Source organism: Schistocerca americana, chromosome 2 (assembly GCF_021461395.2).
Source record: "Schistocerca americana isolate TAMUIC-IGC-003095 chromosome 2, iqSchAmer2.1, whole genome shotgun sequence".
NCBI classification, from domain to species: Eukaryota; Metazoa; Arthropoda; class Insecta; order Orthoptera; family Acrididae; genus Schistocerca; species Schistocerca americana.
This window is the reverse complement of record NC_060120.1, coordinates 499,599,597-499,621,143: the sequence shown is the minus strand read 5'-3', so window position 1 is coordinate 499,621,143 and position 21,547 is coordinate 499,599,597. Positions and strand designations below refer to the sequence as shown.

General features: G+C 37.3%; 1 protein-coding gene across 1 annotated transcript in view; it reads left to right on the top strand.

The window, feature by feature from the left end:
• Positions 1–19,380, top strand: part of LOC124594124 — a 214,698-nt gene extending 195,318 nt beyond the window's left edge. Inside the window, exon 9 of the mRNA XM_047132481.1 lies at positions 18,859–19,380. Coding sequence (XP_046988437.1) covers positions 18,859–19,041 — 183 coding nt within the window. The 3' untranslated portion in view covers positions 19,042–19,380. The remainder of the gene's footprint in view (positions 1–18,858) is intronic.
• The last annotated feature ends 2,167 nt before the right edge of the window (positions 19,381–21,547 follow it).

Here is a 21,547-nt window from a genome sequence, read left to right as displayed (position 1 = left end):
GAATACTAATAACAATTGAGAGGGACTAATAAGCTTTTGCAAAGTCTTTGAACTGAAATTTGTGTCAGTCATTTTTTAATATGTCCTAACAAGAAGACAACTTGAAGAACTCCAGATCCTTAGCTTGGAGAGAAATCGAATAGAAATTTTTAATGTTTAAGTGAAAACAGGGAAATTCTCATCACAGCCTGTTGTTAATTATATTTAAATTCAAGCCAAATAGAACCAAGCTGAGAATAAGTAGAAATCCAAGAATTGATCCAGAATATCTTAAACAAAATTTTAATGTCTTCTGTGCACACATCCTCAGCCCAGAATCTCCCAGCTGGTCGAAACTTAAAGGCATTCTCTTTCAAAGTTCCCAGAGTATTGTTATATGCCCAAGGAAACATAAATGTAGGTCGTAGAATAATAGCAGTGACAATAATAGCAGAACAAAAAATTAAATCCTGGAAAGATTGGAATTACTGTAAAACCACATGAAAGTGGCGCAAATTTACCGCTATTCAGAGACAGTGTTCAGATATCATTTGATCTGTAAACTGCCATTATGATAAAACCAGACTTAGCAGAAATAGAATAATAATTCAAGAAAAATAACACACAAGATTTCTATCGAATTTTTAGATGGGAGATGTTAACATATCAGGAAATCAGTCTCTGTTTTGGATGACCAGATGTGACTTTGGAAATAAATAGTGGGAGAAGCGTAAAATATTAGCAGAATACTTTAAACCTTTTTTAAAGCATGAATCTCCCACAGTTGAATTCACGTTTGAAAAACTGGAGCCAAACACAGAATCAGAACTCAACAACAATAGAACAGATTGGTAAACCCATACATGAACTTATAAATAATAAAGCTCCAGTGGAAGATGGGATAATAATAGAAATGTGGAAAACAAGTAGTAAAAAGCCTTTACAGAAAAATCATAAAGTTCTTACAGATATTTGGCTGAACAGAAAATCCCTGAAGACTGGCAGTGTGCTATAATCAACCCTTACACAGGAAAGGGGATAAAACCGATGTAAATAACTACAGAGGGATTTCATTGCTGCCAGTTACAAAATTCTGTCAGAAATTATACTTAAGAAGTTTGAAGAACAAATGGATCATTTGATTGGCAGATATCAAGCGGGTTTTAGGAAAAATAGATCCTGTGTGGAACAAATTCTCAACTTTAAGATGGTCTTACAAGTCAGCAAGGGCAAATGACTGGTGATCACCTTTGTAAACTTCAAAAAAGCATATGATTCAGTAGCTTGATGTACATTTCTTAATATACTAGAAGAATTTAAAGTGGATAGAAATACAAGGCTCTTGAGTAAACAAACATTAACTGATAGCAGCTCAAAGTTTATATTCTATAGTAAAATGTCTGTAGCTTTTAATATAAAAGCAGGTCTGTCCGAGAGGCGGACTGCCCCCTTATCATTCAGTGTTGTACTAAAAAAAAATAATTAGAACATGAGAAAAAGAAGTAAAAGGAATAACGATTGGCATACTATTTGAAACTAAAATTCATTTACGATATTTGGTGTATGCAGATGATCTAGCGATCTTTTCAGACACAGGAGAAGAGGGAGTTAATTCCCTTGAAAAACTCCATGAAATAGCAACTGAAAGTGGACTGAAAAATTCTTACGAAAAAACCCAGTACTGTACTTGAAAGGTCCTCTATAATACCTATATGGACAACCTTTGCTTACACAGCATGACAAAATGTCTCAGGTATCCAATTTCAAATGCCTTGGAGAAATGATCCAACCCTCTGGATTAACTCAGGAAGCAAACAAGAGAGAATCATTAAAGTACAAAAAAGCTTATTGAACTACATGGAACAGATACAATAAAAAAGTTGAGCTTGTGTTATGCAAAATTAAGACATTCCATCACAGTAGTCAAACCTGAAGCATTATATGCATCAGAGACGATAATCATTGGAGGCAGATCATTAACTTAAAACATAGAGAAAGAAGAAAGGAAAATACTAAGGGAAATTCATGGTCTGGTTTGTGCTGAGGGAATCTGGATATGGAAATCAATTGAGTTATATGAAAATTTGGAGAGAATCTCAGACACTTTCAAGGAAAGATGATTAAAATTTTATGGCTGCATTCTCAGAAGCCAAGCAAAAGGATTCTCTACCTTGCATTCAAAATGACAATTAAAAACGACTGAATACTTGAAACTAACAGAACTTCAGGAAATAGATATTACACATAATTCTACTGGACACAGCTGCTTTCAAAACTTTATTTGACTAGCATCAGTTTAAAGTGAAACAAAGTGTTATCGCTAAGAGAACACGGACAGAATGATGGAGAGGCAACAGTGAGAAGTTGAAGAGAGTTTGTGAGAAGAAGCACACAAGCACATCAATGAAGAGAGTTTGGGAGAAGAACAACACACGCACATCAATGAAGAGAGTTTGAGAGAAGAAGAACACAAGCATATCATAGAAATAAGGTGGACCATCTCACCCATACCCTTCTTTCCCCACATCCCAGTGAACCCCACTGTCTTTGCTTCATTCCCACTGTCCTCCTCGTGCCCACCTGTCCACAAGTTCTCACAATGTTTGAGGCCAGCAACCTTTGGCCCACAGCACCTAACTGTAGCTGCTGTCATGTGTCTTAGTGCAGTCCTTTTCCCCCCCTGCTGCCATTCATCAATAGAAAATGTGGAAAACAGTGAATGAGGCCACTTCTCAGTAGTGTCCCATATTCTGGAGCTGTGTCGTTGAAACTCAAGTGTTCATACAGTGATTTTAAAACAAATAGGGTAGACTGTTTGCTTAAAACAGCCTTTCATTTATTAAGTACTGAAAAGGAGCTAGATATCAAGTGGCTGGTCACACAGCAACCAAAAGATATCTTGTTGTTTCAACTTGACAGAAGAAAGAAGTGAACTTTATGCAGCACAGTGTTCTGTAAAAAGTCTTGCTTGACTGTGAATGAAGAGAAACAAAAATTATTTTGTTTGTATTGTGTGTTATTTGGTGAAGGAGGATTCTGGATAACAGTCATCTCTAAGAATCTAAAGCATTTAAGTGAATGAATTAAGAAACATGAAAAAAGTGGACTACATTTAGAAAACATATGTAAATACAAAATATGTGGCACAATTAACATTGTTGCTCAGACTGATTCGGTGTATACAATGACAATTCAGTAACATAATGAATTACTTATAAAGAATAGACACATATTAAACAAAATAGTAGAGCGCTTAATATTTTGTAGAACTCATGAATTAGCAGTAAGGGCTCACAATTAAAGACAGGATTCAGCAAACCATGGCAGTTTCTTAGATTTGTTATCTCTTCTGGAAAATCTTGAAAGCATGTTAGATTAGCACTTAAGCAGTTCTAGTACTTCCATATGTAAATACACACATCAAAAAAAGTTTTGCATCACCTTGGTTATGAGAGTTCCGGAACCGGTACAGAAAATTAGAATAGAGATCAACATAAACATCATTTCCGCCCTTTTTATGGCTCATAAAAACCACACACTGCATGTTGTACCACGATACAGTGAGACCTTCAGAGTTGGTGGTCCAGTGTGCTGTACACACCGGTACCTGTAATACCCAGTGGCACGTCCTCCTGCGTTGGTGCATGCCTCTATTCATCATGGCATACTACCCACAAGTTCATCAAGGCACTGTTGGTCCAGATTGTCCCACTCCTCAACAGCAATTGTGCGTAGATCCCTCAGAGTGGTAGGTGGGTCATGTCTTCTATGAACAGCCCTTTTCAATCTATCCCAGGCATGTTTGATAGGGTTCATATCTGTAGAACATGCTGGCCACTCTAATCAAGTGATGTCGTTATCCTGAAGGAAGTCATTCACAAGATGTGCACAATGGGTGCACGAATTGTTGTCCATGAAGACGAATGCCTCGCCAATATGCTGCCAATATGGTTGCATTATCGGTCGGAGGATGGCATTCATGTATCATACGGCGTACATCAGCCCCACATAATACCACCCCAAAACATCAGGGAACCTCCATCTTGCTGCAATCATTGGACAGTGTATCTAAGGCATTCAGCCTGACCAGGTTGCCTCCAAACACATCTCAGACGATTGTCTGGTTGAAGGCATATACGACACTCATCGGTGAAGAGAACGTGATACCAATCCTGAGCAGTCCATTCGCCATGTTGTTGGGCCCATCTGTACCGTGCTGCATGGTGTTGTGGTTGCAAAGAAGGGCCTCGCCACGGACATCAGGAATGTAGTTGCACATCATGCAGCTTATTGCGCACAGTGTGAATCATATCACGTCCTATGGCTGCACAAAAAGCATTATTCAACATGGTGGCATTGCTGTAAGGCTTCTTCTGAACCATAATCCGTAGGTAGCAGTCATCCACTGCAGTATTAGCCCTTGTGCGGCCTGAGCGAGGCACATCATCGACAGTTCCTGTCTCTCTCTGTATCTTCTCCACGTCTGAACAACATCACTTTGGTTCAGTCCGAGACACCTGTGACACTTCCCTTTTGAGAGCCCTTCCTGGCACAAAGTAACAATGCAGATGCGATTGAACTGCGGTATTGGCTGTCTAGGCATGGTTGAACTACAGACAACATGAGCTGTGTACCTCCTTCCTGGTGGAATAAGGAACTGATCGGCTGTCGGACCCCCTCCGTCTAATAGGCGCAGCTCATGCATGGTTGTTTACATCTTTGGATGCGTTTAGTGACATCTCTGAACAGTCAAAGGGACTGTGTCTGTGATACAATATCCATAGTCAACGATTATCTTCAGGAGTTCTTGGAACTGGGCTGATGCAAAACTTATTTTTGATGTGTTTATATGTCGCATGTGATACAAAATGAACTTTTAGGCTGTATGTACCCAGTTTACATTGAAGAACTGAATAAAGACATTAATGCTGCCAGTTTTGTGTCTGTGCAGGAAAATGAAACAATAGATATTATGTGCAGAAGTCAATTTGTCATTATACTGCAGTACATTAAGAAGAAGAAATCTGTTGAAAGATTCCTTTCCTTTGAAAATCTTAGTGGTAGGACAACATGTGGGCTTAGTGAGGTTCTAAAAAGAAATCTGGAACCTTTTAATCTTCAATCTTCCAGTACTGCATAGTAACTAATGTCCAAGAAATCAAACTATCCTCATTGAAATGTTTTGATAAGACTGAGGAAGAAGATTCTTCATATGAACAGGCAGGCTCAACTACTGTGTGAGTAACCAGCCAGGATAGAGACCTCATTAGTTGACGTGCTAGTCTGGTAGAATATGCGTGACACCACTCTTAGCCAAGGTTTCCCCCAGAATTTTTTCCTATGGCCACAAGGCAAATGCAGGACGGTCCCTATATTTGCTCCCTGATGCTTCCCAAAAGGGAAGAACTTGCATGCTTCCTCCCACCATTATATCATTTTTCTTTTTACACCACAATCAGCAACTAGAAGAAGTATTAACATAAACAGAAGGAGAACTGATGAATTTCAGTTTGAACCAAAACAGCTCCAAAAGCCTACAGATATTCAATAAAGTGTGTCACCACAGCATTACCCCACACACCAACAAAAGTACACAGAAAACCAGTGAATCTGGTGGACAGACCAATTACAATATTACTCACAAAATGGTGAGCTCTGCATATATTTTCTTATTAGCTACAGTATTTCGTGGATTATGTTTATAATTGCCGTTGGTGGGGAGGCTTGCGTGCCTCAGCGATACAGATAGCCGTACTGTAGGTGCAACCACAACGGAGTGGTATCTGTTGAGAGGCCAGACAAACGTATGGTTCCTGAAGAGGGGCAGCAGCCTTTTCAGTAGTTGCAGGGGCAACAGTCTGGATGATTGACTGATCTGGCCTTGTAACACTAACCAAAACGGCCTTGCTGTGCTGGTACTGTGAACGGCTGAAAGCAAGGGGAAACTACGGCCGTAATTTTTCCCGAGGGCATGCAGCTTTACTGTATGGATAAATGATGATGGTGTCCTCTTGGGTAAAATATTCCGGAGGTAAAATAGTCCCCCATTCGGATCTCCGGGCGGGGACTACTCAAGAGGACGTCGTTATCAGGAGAAAGAAAACTGGCGTTCTACGGATCGGAGCATGGAATGTCAGATCCCTTAATCGGGCAGGTAGGTTAGAAAATTTAAAAAGGGAAATGGATAGGTTAAAGTTGGATATAGTGGGAATTAGTGAAGTTCGGTGGCAGGAGGAACAAGACTTTTGGTCAGGTGAATACAGGGTTATAAATACAAAATCAAATAGGGGTAATGCAGGAGTAGGTTTAATAATGAATAAAACAATAGGAATGCAGGTAAGCTTCTACAAACAGCACAGTGAACGCATTGTTGTGGCCAACATAGACACGAAGCCCACGCCTACGACAGTAGTACAAGTCTATATGCCAACTAGCTCTGCAGATGATGAAGAAATTGAAGAAAAGTATGATGAAATAAAAGAAATTATTCAGATAGTGAAGGGAGACGAAAATTTAATAGTCATGGGTGACTGGAATTTGGTAGTAGGAAAAGGGAGAGAAGGAAACGTAGTAGGTGAATATGGATTGGGGGTAAGAAATGAAAGAGGAAGCTGCCTGCTGGAATTTTGCACAGAGCACAACTTAATCATAGCTAACACTTGGTTCAAGAATCATAAAAGAAGGTTGTATACATGGAAGAAGCCTGGAGATACTGACAGGATTCAGATAGATTATACAGGGTGATTCAAAAAGAATACCACAACTTTAGGAATTTAAAACTCTGCAACGACAAAAGGCAGAACTAAGCACTATCTGTCGGCGAATTAAGGGAGCTATAAAGTTTCATTTAGTTGTACATTTGTTCGCTTGAGGCGCTGTTGACTGGGTGTCGGCGTCAGTTGATGCTAAGATGGCGACTGCTCAACAGAAAGCTTTTTGTGTTATTGAGTATGGCAGAAGTGAATCGACGACAGTTGTTCAGCGTGCATTTCGAACGAAGTATGGTGTTAAACATGATAGGTGGTGTATTAAACGTTGGTATAAACAGTTTACATAGAATGGGTGTTTGTGCAAAGGGAAAAGTTCTGGACGGCCGAGAACGAGTGATGAAAATGTAGCACGCATCCAGCAAGCATTTGTTCGCAGCCCAGGAAAATCGACTCGCAGAGCTAGCAGAGAGCTGCAAATTCCACAATCAACTGTATGGAGAGTCCTACGAAAAAGGTTAGTTATGAAACCTTATCGTCTGAAATTTGTTCAAGCACTGTCTGCAGCTGATAAGATTAAAAGAATCGATTTCTGTGATTTTATCCTTGCTCAAATGGAAACAGATGAATCTTTCGTTTCAAAGATTGTGTTTAGTGATGAAGCAACTTTCCATACTAATGGGAAAGTCAACCATCACAATGTCTGTATATGGGGCACTGAGAATCCGCGGGAAACAACTCAGTATGAACGTGACTCGCCTAAGGTGAACGTTTTCTGTGCCATTTCAGCCAATAAAGTTTTTGGTCCCTTTTTCTTGGAAGGTGCTACTGTAACTGGACTACAGTATCTGGAGATGTTAGAGAATTGGCTGTTCCCTCAGCTCGAACAAGAAGCACAACAATTCATATTTCAGCAGGATGGAGTGCCACCACATTGGCACTTATCTGTCCGTAACTACCTGAACGTCAACTACCCGAGGCGATGGATCGGCCGCCAGGCAGCCCGTGACGGAGCACTTCATCACTGGCCTCCAAGAAGCCCTGATCTTACCCCCTGCGATTTTTTCTTATGGGGGTATGTTAAGGATATGGTGTTTCGGCCACCTCTCCCAGCCACCATTGATGATTTGAAATGAGAAATAACAGCAGCTATCCAAACTGTTACGCCTGATATGCTACAGAGAGTGTGGATTGAGTTGGAGTATCGGGTTGATATTGCTCGAGTGTCTGGAGGGGGCCATATTGAACATCTCTGAACTTGTTTTTGAGTGAAAAAAAACCTTTTTAAATACTCTTTGTAATGATGTATAACAGAAGGTTATATTATGTTTCTTTCATTAAATACACATTTTTAAAGTTGTGGTATTCTTTTTGAATCACCCTGTATAATGGTAAGACAGAGATTTAGGAACCAGGTTTGAAATTGTAAGACATTTCCAGGGGCAGATGTGGACTCTGACCACACTCTATTGGTTATGAATTGTAGATTAAAACTGAAGAAACTGCAAAAAGATGGGAATTTAAGGAGATGGGACCTGGATAAACTGAGGTTATACAGAGTTTCAGGGAGAGCATAAGGGAACAATTGACAAGAATGGGGGAAAGAAATACAGTAGAAGAAGAATGGGTAGCTTTGAGGGATGAAGTAGTGAAGCCAGCAGAGGATCAAGTAGGTAAAATGATGAGGGCTAATAGAAATCCTTGGGTGACAGAAGAAATATTGAATTTAATTGACGAAAGGAGAAAATATAAAAATGCAGTAAATGAAGCAGGCAAAAAGGAATACAAACGTCTCAAAAATGAGATCGACAGGAAGTGCAAAATGGCTAAGCAGGGATGGCTAGAGGACAAATGTAAGGATGTAGAGGCTTATCTCACTAGAAGTAAGATAGATACTGCCTACAGGAAAATTAAAGAGACCTTGGGAGAAAAGAGAACGACTTGTATGAATATCAAGAGCTCAGATGGAAACCCAGTTCTAAGCAAAGAAGGGAAAGCAGAAAGGTGGAAGGAGTATATAGAGGGTCTATACAAGGGTGAGGTACTTGAGGACAATATTATGGAAATGGGAGATATGATACTGCGTGAAGAGTTTGACAGAGCACTGAAAGACCTGAGTCAAAACAAGGCCCCGGGAGTAGACAACATTCCATTAGAACTACTGACAGTCTTGGGAGAGCCAGTCCTGACAAAACTCTACCATCTGGTGAGAAAAATGTATGAGACAGGTGAAATACCCTCAGACTTCAAGAAGAATATAATAGTTCCAATCCCAAAGAAAGCAGGTGTTGATAGATGTGAAAATTACCGAACTATCAGTTTAATAAGTCACGGCTGCAAAATACTAACACAAATTCTTTACAGACGAATGGAAAAACTGGTAGAATCTGACCTTGGGGAAGATCAGTTTGGATTCCGTAGAAATATGGGAACACTTGAGGCAATACTGACCCTATGTCTTATTGTAGAAGCTAGATTAAGAAAAGGCAGACCTACGTTTCTAGCATTTGTAGACTTGGAGAAAGCTTTTGACAATGTTGACTGGAATATTCTCTTTCAAATTCTGAAGGTGGCAGGAGTAAAATACAGGGAGCGAAAGGCTATTTACAATTTGTACAGAAACCAGATGGCAGTTATAAGAGTTGAGGGACATGAAAGGGAAGCAGTGGTTGGGAAGGGAGTGAGACAGGGTTGTAGCCTCTCCCCGATGTTGTTCAATCTGTATATTGAGCAAGCAGTTAAGGAAACAAAAGAAAAATTTGGAGTAGGTATTAAAATCCATGGAGAAGAAATAAAAACTTTAAGGTTCGCCGATGACATTGTAATTCTGTCAGAGAAAGCAAAGGACTTGGAAGAGCAATTGAACGGAATGGACAGTGTCTTAAAAGGAGGATATAAGATGAACATCAACAAAAGCAAAACGAGGATAATGGAATATAGTCGAATTAAATCAGGTGATGCTGAGGGAATTAGATTAGGAAATGAGACACTTTAAAGTAGTAGATGAGTTTTGCTATTTAGGGAGCAAAATAACTGATGATGGTCGAAGTAGAGAGGATATAAAATATAGACTGGCAACGGCAAGAAAAGTGTTCCTGAAGAAGAGAAATTTGTTAACATCGAGTATAGATTTAAGTGTCAGGAAGTCTTTTGTGAAAGTATTTGTATGGAGTGTAGCCATGTATGGATGTGAAACATGGACGATAAATAGTTTAGACAAGAAGAGAATAGAAGCTTTTGAAATGTGGTGCTTCAGAGGAATGCTGAAGATTAGATGGGTAGATCACGTAACTAATGAGGAGGTACTGGATAGAATTGGGGAGAAGAGGAATTTGTGGCACAACTTGACTAAAAGAAAGGACTGGTTGGTAGGACCTTTTCTGAGGCTTCAAGGGATCACCAAGTTAGTATTGGAGGGAAGCGTAAAGGGTAAAAATTGTAGAGAGAGAGCAAGAGATGAACACACTTAGAAAATTCAGAAGGATGCAGGGTGCAGTAGTTATTTGGAGATGAAGAAGCTTGCACAGGATAGAGTAGCGTGGAGAGCTGCATCAAATCAGTCTCAGGACTGAAGACCACAACAACAACAACAACAACAACAACAAGAAAATCTGATATCTTTAACAACCAAATTGGTTGCAATGGTTCCTTAGTTGCATCTACAAGCATATTAAAACATGTTTCTCTATACTCTTTAATCTGATAGGTGCAACTGTTATCACCATTAAAGAAATCAAAAAGCTGTAGGTTCTCTGCAGAGTAAAAGTTCTTCACATGTAGCTGATATTGTTAGTAATCAATTGAAAAACTTGCTGTAATGAAATAAACAAGGTACTGCCAAGGAGTGTTTCCAGAGAGCATGAAGTATCCTGTGGTGAGACCACTTTACAGCTATGGAGATGAAATGAGTATCATTAACTATTGCCCTATCCCTCTCAAGACTGCATTTTCAAAAGTTCTGGAAAAAGTATTGTACAACAGAATTGTGGAGCGTCTTGTGAATCTAAACATTATTAACACAAGACAGTTTAATTTAAAGATAATAGTCTCTATACAGAGTGTCATCTATACATACAGGAAACCATTTGCTCCTTCACAAATTATATTTTTGAGTCTCTATGCAGCAATAAATTACTGACTGACATCTTCTGTGATCTGTCCAAGGCATTCAGCTGTGTAGATCACAAGATACTCATAAAGAAGCCCCACCATTTTGTAACCTTTGGCTCAATAGGTAATGTGGGGACAGCACTCACCAAAATCTAGCGAACTCTGAATGGAGCATATGAGGGGGTACCTAAAAAAAGAACTTGAATAACATTGCTATGGGCTGTGCTTGTGCAGTATGCATTTCTGCCGCTAGGCGTGTATAGTGCAACTCATTACCAGTTCAGTGCCACCTGTGTTGTTGACCTGGGTTGTTCTGTTCATCTCCAGTGATCATTTTTGCTAGTACTGTTTTGTTTGTGTTTCATTTTTTACAATGTCAATTTTAAGTGACCAATGCACAACTGTGAAATTTAGTTTTCAACTCAGTAAAAATGCTGCCAAAACTGTTTTAATGTTGAGAACAGATTACCGAGATGACTCTGTGGGAAAAACTCAAGTGTACAAGTAGTTTGCTGGATTTAAAAATGGCAACATGTCAATTGATGACAAACTTCATTCTGAACATCCATCAACTGCCTGAATTGATGAAAATGTTGAAATTGATCAACTTTCAGAGATTAGTGGGTTATCTTGGAGCTCGGTTCAGTAAATTATGATGGAAGATTTGGGAATGAAACGGATTGCTGCCAAGTTTATTCCTCAGGTTCTGACTGACAATCAAAATGAATGTCAAGTTGAAACATGTCATGCTTTAAATCAACAGCTTGAATCTGATCCAGATTTTTTGTTAAAGGTCACTGCTAGCGATGAGTCATGGTGCTATGGTTTTGACCCAGAAACCAAGTAACAGTCAAACCAATGGAAGACTTCATTGTCACCCCATCCAAAAAAATATCATCAATTCAAACCCATGCTCATTTGCTTTCTTGATGCCAAGAGTGTAGTTCATTCTGAGTTTGTTCCCCCAGATCAGACCATCAGTCAGACCTTATATTTGGAAGTTTTAAGAAGATTGTGCAGCAGTGTTAGTCAAAAAAGATCCGATGTGAGGCAGAGAGGAGACTGGTTCTTCCACTGTGACAACCAACCTGCACACACAGTCATCAGCTAAGACAGCTTTTGGTTGAAAATGGCACGGTTCCACTGCCCCACGCACCTTACTCACCTGACCTGGCCCCGTGTGACATTTTCTTATTCCCATGCATGAAAATTGTATAAAAGGACACTGACCTGACAACATTTAAGAAGTCAAGGGGGAAAAAAAGAGAGAGAGAGAGAGAGAGAGAGAGAGAGAGAGAGAGAAAGAAGCTGTCAGCAATTTAGATGACTACTAAAAACGTTTCAAACAATGGAAACACCCATGCTACAAATGTATTAATTTTAATGGAGAATATTTTGAAGGGGATAAAATTGTTTTGTAAACAATTTGAAAATATATAGCTTTAAAAAAATAATTCCCTTTTTTTTTTTTTTTTTTTTTTTTTTTTTTTTTTTTTTTTTTTTTTTTTTTTTTTTGGGGGGGGGGGGTGGTACCCCTTGTATTACATCACAGAGTTCATCAAGGATCTATTCGTGGTTTTTCTTGTATACTGGGTGTCCCTCCTAAGAATTGTGAGATACCTTTTCCTCTGATATTTCTTCAGATATTTGTAGTTCCATTTTTGCAATGTGTAGATGGAGTCAGTCCAAACAAATACTGCTCACCACATCTTTTAAATTACGCCCATTGTTGATGGAAAGGATTGGTTTGTTTCCCATCATAAACAAAATGTTTTTAAAATTGGAATTTTATTTGCCCATTAAATAGAGAGGTATAACATGATATTTTTTTATTGATGTGTATTAACAAGGAAAGTAAAACATAAAGAATAAACAGTGCTTCAGTAGCAACATAACCAACGTGGCCTGCACTGACTGTTACCAGCATGCAGCAGTGCGTCTTAGTCCAGTACAGACTATTCTTCATGCTTTACTGTTCCCATAATACATATTGATAAAATGAATATTGCACTGGAATAATGTGGGACCGCTGTATGGAATAGGCGTGTAAAATTCCACTTTAAAAATCATTTTGTTTGTAATGGGAAAGAAACTGGCAGTTTCCGTTAACACTTTGTGTCCTATGAAAGATGTATTCGTTTGGGCTGACTACAGCTATACACTGGAAAAACGAAATTGAAAATATCTGACAAAACACCAGAAAAAATGTGGTTGACAACTCTTAGGAGAGACATCTGTATATTAATGACCAGCCTTCATCTATAAACGAAAAAAAAAAAATTGCAATGCCACAATATTTGCTGATGATACAAGCATTGTGATACATAGTGTTTCTACAAGTGACATTGAATCTGACATCAACAACATGCTGTAAGAAGTTATGGTGTGGTGCATTATTTACTCTTGATAAACTTAAGTAAAACTAGTTTCATTAAGTTCCTCAAAAACCATGAGAATGCAGAGGAAGTTCAGACTGTGCATAACAAACAATGTATAAAGCAAATGTAGTCCTCCAAATTTTTAGTCCTTCACATATACAGTAAGCTTATATATCCTGTCTTGTAGATATTACTGTCTGAAAATGAGCGTTCTTTGGTATTTCCACTTCTTCATGTGTCATAGTGTAATCTTCTGGAGCAACATGCCAATTTCAAAGAATATCTTGATAGCACAAAAAAGAGTAATATCTTGTCCAAATATGTCATACCACAGCACTTTCAAAAGCTTGAAATAATGACCACAACATCACAGTACATATATTCCTTTCCTTTCACTACCAAAGAATTAGTTTATACCATAGCCATAATACTAGACAAAAGAATTATTTCCATTATGACCTAAAGCATCTATCTCTATCACAGATGGAGATGATGTATAGTAATACTTAAAAATTCAGTTCTCTGCCAAACAAAACAAACAATGTGAAATGTATGAGTGATAATAAATCTTTATTTAAAACATAATTTAAGGAAGTATCTGATTGATGTGTCTCTCTGCTCTGTACATGAACAAGTTATAATCTTGTCATGTGCGTATTGTAGTAATAAACAAGATTATTTTGTAATTTTTTTATTATTAAATTTTTTTATTACAATTATTTTTAATTCTTATAAGTGGAAAATATGGTACAGTTGTATGTCAGCAATATCTAGATTTTTTTTCAAATACTGTATTTAGATTATTATTAGCTGTACGAAAATGTATCAACTCATTCAACGTCCAAACTACTCTCTAGCACTTTGGATCCATGGCACGAATACACAAATAAAATGAAAAAAGTACCCCTTTACCTATGTCTGTGGAAATTTTGAAGCAGTTTCTGGCCTTATTCACACACAGTTGAACTTCACACTTCTTGCACTGGGCAAAGGATCTACCCTTGCATTGTGGAAATATGCATCACTGTCAATCTTCCCATATAGGTAAATATCCAACATTGTCCAATTGAAAGTGAGCATCAGGAACAGCTGCAGAGGATCCAGTTCATTTCTTCTCATTCGGTTCCTGCTCAGCTTCATTGTGCTGGAGCATCCTGTATAGCATCTGACAGGCTTGTATGGTTTTCAGAGGGCACTGGCAACTTCTGTTTTGAAATTAACTAATGGCGTGGACAAACCTGTCTTGCAGTGCCTCGATAGCCAAGTGTTAACTATAGCCAGGTCTCATTTTTGTTGCATACAAGTTCATTTGCTGAATTGCATGGTTTATTAGGTTGTCTGACAACAGGTACTTCAAACAGTCAAAAGACTCGTTCAGTTCATGAACCGATACAGGCAAACTTGTGTCACATTTGAACTCAGCATCACATTCATGGCCAAGAGGATACCTTCCTTCCTTCCACATAACATGCTTAGCTCTCATGCCCTGCTTAGCTCTCATGCCATTGATTCAGTCATTCTTGTAAGTCAGTTTAATATCAGGCTCTCAAAAATTTTGCATAAGTGCCAAAGTCAAGAGGACTGAGCAATAATTTTTAAGATCTTCAGGTTCTGTCCACATTTTAAAATAGCAATGACCACTTTCACTTTTTTCCAGTCATTAGGGATATCACAGGCTGCCATACAGTTGTTGAATGATTTTAGCAACAACTATTTTTCTCATGTAAGTGTTAGATTTGTTCTGCTGCAATATCATCTATTGCCAGAGCTTTGAGTTTGTTAAACATCTTAACTGATTTGTCACCTCAACAATGATAACTATTTCATGTAAAAGCATAGTAAATTATTAATTGTTTATCTTCCATGTTGTATTTAATCTCCCGGTCAGACTTACAATTTTTTCACAAGTTGGGTACTGTACAAATGTTGTTTAAGTACCTTAGAACTGCTTTAAATTTGCTTCTGCTCATTTCAAGTTCCTGCATGGTATCAGTCACTCTTTGGCATTTGGTTTCTGATTTTGAAGCTGTCAATGGTTTTCTGGTTTTAACTGTTTCATCTCTTTGTGCCCCAGTTTCTGGAATTAGATTTTGAATATAGTTGGTTGTTCTCAGTATTTGTATCAATAGGATGGAGCAGCTCTGTACTTCACAGATACAAATGTCAGGTGAGTGAGTTGGGAAGATTTGTGAGTGCCACCTGTAACAGTTTTTCAAATTTTCTACTAATAAGCTTTTTTGAAATTTACTGTCACTGGATAAAAGCTGTCCTTAGTTAAACAGCTGATGTGATGCTGTGCCTCATAAAGCTGTGATGATAATTGGACAAGAGTGTGTATTTCTTTGGCGCACTGTTGAGATATATGATGACTCAAGATGATCACATCAGTATTCAACACCACCACTGATATGCAATTGTACAGGCTTGTTTGCTATGGATCATAACTGTTTTATTTGAACCAACATAGAAAATGATTTTTTCTCCATTTTCATCATCCAGTAGTGAGCCCACAGACTGATGTGACTTAAAATAATCAATAACATAGGTCTTTTGTGTCTCATCATTCACTTGAAGTATTCATTTGTAATGGGGACCAAATGTGTATTGTGTGCAGACATATTGTGCGATCACTTAATTCGGTGCTAATTGTCTCCTTATTGACTTTGTTCTTAATTTCAATAGAGATGACCTATAATCATCAGTTTTTGCAAAGACAGCACTCTTTATTACCGATGTCTTAAATTCTTGTTGTTTAATTGTGGTGGCCTGTGTGTGTCTTATATATGTATGCTGTCATGTTTGTGATCTAATGAAAGGGAGAGGAGGGATACAATTCACATTAGTTTTGTGGTGAATGGTGGAATAGTTTTGAGAGTTCATGAAAGTAAGTTCTGTGTACACTTGCTACTAGTGCGTTCGTATTACATAATCCACCTTTCTTCAAACTGATGCTGAATTTATATGTCTGTGTGGTGGGGCAGGTTTTGAGTTCGATTTGTGAAGATCTTTTTTTTTTCCCCCCGTAGTCTAGGATCCCTCCTCCCTCATTCCATGTGCTGGGTATGCTCATAAATTGCATGGTAACAGTATGTAGTGTATCAGAATCATTTTTTTACCCTTTCACACCCTGTTAACAGATAGTCGGTGGGAAGAAAAATTATAGACACCCTTACACCTATGCATCAAATCCATGATAAAGTGTGGAGAACTTTTGTGAATCTTGTCTGTTTCATCCCTTGATACAAATTGGTTTCAAATCCACAAACAATATTCAAGAATTGGCCAAACAAGAGTTTCGGGAAGGGACCTCTTACATGGCTGAATTACAGTTCCTCATTTAAATAGTGCCACAGTACTTCAGTCAGTACCCTTATATTTAACTTCTAGTGGAAGATACCTAATCCACATATGTTACTGTTCATTTACCACAATATTAACTGGCTAGTGCATTTGTAAAACTCTTTAAGCATATATGACTATCATAGACAAAAATATGGATTGCAGAAGACATGAAACTGAATGATGTTTTGTCTTGTCACATGGTGTAGCATCAGATAGCAGTCTTATCTGCAATAAGATCACACAATTGAAGCAGATGGACTATCAGTTCTTTTTTCATTTTTAATTTGGAACTGGGTTTCATGTAAGTGTAAGTGGCTTCTGGGACAGTTATAGTTTTGTAGTGTTGAATCTTACTATCTATTGTCAAGTGTTTCTTACTATAGGTTTACCAGGTTAGAAATCAAGCTTTCTTCATTTTGTTGATTTGATGTATTCATGTTTCTTTCTCACCAAGGGAAGCTTGATGAGTTCTCTGGGATATTTAAACTGTAGAACTAGGTAACCTTTTTAAAAAATGTTATGAAGACTTTACATATACACAAGTGTTACATGTGCATTAATCAGAGTTTTCTTGAACGATATTTCCAGTCTTGCTTTTAAGGATATTTTTTGGATGCTAGTGACCTGGGGTTGAGGGGTTTACTCCAATTTTGATTTCAAGTGGTCTCTCTCTCTCTCTCTCTCTCTCTCTCTCTCTCTCTCTCTCTCTCTCTCTCTCTCTCTCTCTCTCTCTCTGTGTGTGTGTGTGTGTGTGTGTGTGCGTGTGTGTGTGTGTGTGTGTGTGTGTGTGATGGAATAACTACAGTATTATGAAAAGGATGGATTGCTACTCACAATATAGAGAAGATATTGAGTCACAGGCAGGCACATCCAAAAGAGTGCTATACATTCAATCTTTCAGACTAATGGCCTTCTTGTAAAGTAGAAACACATGCAAGCATAACACACACACACACATGCCGACTGAGTCTGGCCTCAGTGGTCGTGTGCGTGTGCATGCGAGTTGTGCTTGCATGAATTTATGTGTGTTTTCTACTTTAAAAGAAGGCCTTTTAGCTTAATCTAGCCACAGCTCTGGCAAGAATATTATCAGTTGATAAGGCAGGAATGTTTCATAGTCATGTCATCTGAAAACCAAAATTTGACAACATATTTTGGTCACATTAATAGAGAAGAAAATTCTTAATAGGGCTTTCTAGCCATATACGCCAGATGTTTGAAATATTTCTCATTTTGAGTTTTCTATAGTATTTTGTAACCCATACATAACTAAGTAGCTTAAAAGTATCCTTGGCAAAGTATAAATTTTCTGAATGAATTTCTTAGTGTTAACAGTTTTTAATGAAGAGGAACCATGACACACAAATCACTTTCTTCAAATTATCAGTGGCCTTTAGCAGTTCTAGAATTTGCTCCTTCCTTTTTACATTTTCTCTAATCATTCATTTGGAACTGTGTTCTGGAGGTAACATTCTGAGTATCTAGTATTAAAAATTCAGCCTTTGGACAACTACAAGGCAAAGTCCTAATGATCACTAATTTATTCTCTCTCGAGGAATAGGGCTATTAATGTTGTTGTTGTCATTGTTGGAGATAAGGTGTTGCTGGCACCAATTATTTTCTCATTTATATTGTTACAAATGGTTCATTGTAATATCAATTACTATTTTTCTCCATGTATAAATTGCTGATCATCCAACCTTATGTTGTGCTTTTGTTATATTTCCTTAATAGTCTTCTTTCTTGCAATTCCATTCCTCTGTTATCGTCTTTTGTCATCCTTGTTCAGCTTTGCTTGTAAAAACATGGTAAGTGAAAACAGTTCATACATCATGATCAAGCAGGGAACCAAAAATAAAGTGAGGAAGGTAAAAGGAAACTGAACAGGCTGAACATAGATAAAAGCATGCAGACATGCAACATTTAAGCAGACAACTATGAAAACATATTGATGGACCTGGGTAAATCAGTTTTAGATTTCCAGTGACAAGTTTCAACAACAACAACAAAAAATCTTCAGAGTTAATGAAAAAAAGTAGTGAGTGACAACCATGTTATTATGAATGGTGTTTTATAGTGAACTGCATAAATCCTCTCATATCACCACTGCTTAGTTTTTTCATTTCATTTTACTTATTAGCTGTTATATGTAAATCTTTTAAGATTATAAATTCAGCCATAAAGTTTGATTGTTCACATTTAAATAGTAGTTGTAATGAACATACTTAAGTTTGCAGACAACATATCCATTAATTCTATGTGCATCAATATCACAAACTTCTTGAAACTGGAAGTAACCCTAATTCATACATTTTATTTTAATACTTTTTTTTTCTTCTCAGGTACCCAGGCCAGGTACTGGAGACACAGTTATTCTGTCTCATAATCATGATCACAAAAAAGAACATCAACAAGGAGCAGTAATATCCCACCTGCCCAAATTTTGTCATGAGTGTGGAGCTCAGTATCCTGTGAGCGTAGCAAAGTTTTGCTGTGAATGTGGTGTTCGAAGACTTTTAATATGAATCAATGCATTCAGTATTGTATTATGTAAGGTGCCTTAACCTTTGTGATGATTGTGCTGTAAAAAGCACTAATTAACCAAAATTGTGTGCTAGTCCTAATTGACTTACATGACTGGAATGTAATATGTACAATTCTAATATTTATAGCAGAATCTCCCTAATATGGTGGCAGTTACTTATTTGTAAGAATAATGATGTGAACCGTTGTATGAGACCTTTGTAATTTTGTTGTTCAAAATGTCTATTTATATGGTGTTACGCATAGATTTTTTCTGAGTTCAAAAGAAATTAAGTAGGTGGTCCCATGGAAAATGATATATTTGATCAGTTCTTCTATATGCATGTGAGAAACATTAATTGATTTGCTACATATTAAAGTAATTACTATCTACCAGCAAATGAAATATTTATGTTATCATTGGGCATAACAGAAAGGAAGATACGCAAGGGACCATTCCAGAATAAAAAGACAGTTGAACACTGAGGGACCAGAGTTTTGAAAGGTGCTAACATATTTTAGTGTCCGTTACTTATACATGTATATATGTATTGATAATACTCATATTTTTAGAAGTGTATTTGATATTCAGTCCATATAATTGCTATGTGAAATGTAATGCTTAAACAGATTTTGCTGTTATTTTAGTTTTGTATTAAATTTGTCTTGTGGGCCCTTTCAGTTTTCATCAGATTTATGCTATAAACCAGATTAATGTATCTATAATTTCAAGTTGCTGTAGTTGAAGTTCTTTCAACAGGGCAAGACTATCAGCCAGATGATTTTTTTTTTTTTTTTTTTTTTTTTTTTTTTTTTTTTTTTTTTTTTTTTTTTTTTTTTTGCGAAAGTCAATTCTTCATTAGGAAAATTCAAACTGAACATCTAATTGACAGTCAGTTCATAGTATAATCAACTGGAGAATGAAAGAAGGGTAATTGTGCCCGTATGGAAGGAACCGTACAAGCATATTCATGACGAGATTTTAGGAAAATATTGAAAAGTAAGCTGGATGTGTAGGAATTGGATCCCTGCTTCTCCATAACACAAGTCATATTCCTGAAGTCCACTGCAGTATCTCTCTTCATGGATAGAGAAAGTGAGCCAATGTAACTGATTGCCTAAAACTATTATAGTCCTTCAGATGTAGAAATGCGTTATGATAATAGTTGTTTGAAGCCTCTTCATCAAATATGCAACTAACTGACTACTATAAGATAATGTAGTCACTTTGTAAACAATTTGACAAATTGTTTATAAAATTTAATTTTATAGGGCTAGCTTAACTTTTTCACCTCTGCAATATATTTGACCAGAAATAATATTTTATCTCATTTAACTATGACTATCCATTAGCCATTTCTCAAAAAGCAAATTTTGTGTTGTGCTCAAGTGTATGTTACAAAGTGTTATAACAGTGTCACCATAGTTTTCTCATGACACTGTAACAAAACAGAAAGTAAGTTCCATTGATTATATCATTTCTTATTTGTTATGGTCCTTGTTCTGGAAAATTTGTGTTAAGAGTTCTTTTTGCCATCACAGGTTCATTCCATTCAGCTCTGTTTCCTTACTATGATGATGAAGTCTTTTACTTTGCTCCTCTGGATGTGAAATGTAAATAGTGAAAAATTACACTTGTGTTTTACATCACTGTATCAGTAATGATAATGCATTCACCATTTCACTGGTGTTTTTTTTCTGGATACACTACTGCAGTTTCAGATTTGTAGCCTATTTCCAGTGATTCATTATTGTTGTTATAAAAGTAATTACATTGGCTGGCATAGTAAATCTCAAGAATATAGGTTTCATTATTTGACCATAGAGAGATTGTAATTTTAATCCAATTTTGTGGTATGTGAGAGTTTGAAGTGAAAATGTCATGTTGGTTGTTTTTGAATCTCATTTTTCTCTTCTAAAGCTTTTGTAAAAGATCTGGATGAGGTCTATGTCCTTCTTTCATTTATCGTTTTCTGAAAATGTTTATTTATATATTTTATAAGCAACATGTTTGTGAAGATGGAAACAGTAACTTTTTAAAAATCAAGAAGTTCTTATGAAAAATATTTATAATGCTCAGCACAAAATTTCTAAGATATGACCAACTCTGCATAAAACAGCTCCTTCTCTCTGCCTTTTTTTCCATTTGTCCACCTCAATAGTTGAGCAGTCAGAATGGCCGAATGCCGTGTGAGGCCTAGGTTTGATTTCCAGCTGGGTCGGAGATTTTGTTTGCTCAGGGCTGGGTGGTGTGTTGTCTTCATTATCATATCATCCTCACTGACATGCAAGTCACCAAAATGATGTCAACTAAAAAGCCTTGCACCAGGTGGCCAGTCTGCCTGACGTGAGGCCCTCACCATACAATATTTCATTTTTCTTCTGTTTGCGTAGAAGGCAAAGATTGTTTTTGTTTTCAGCAGTGTATGCTTATAATTTTGAAGCCGTCATATACAGACATTTTATGTTGCTCACACTGATATATTGCTAACACCCAGTTCTTCTTTT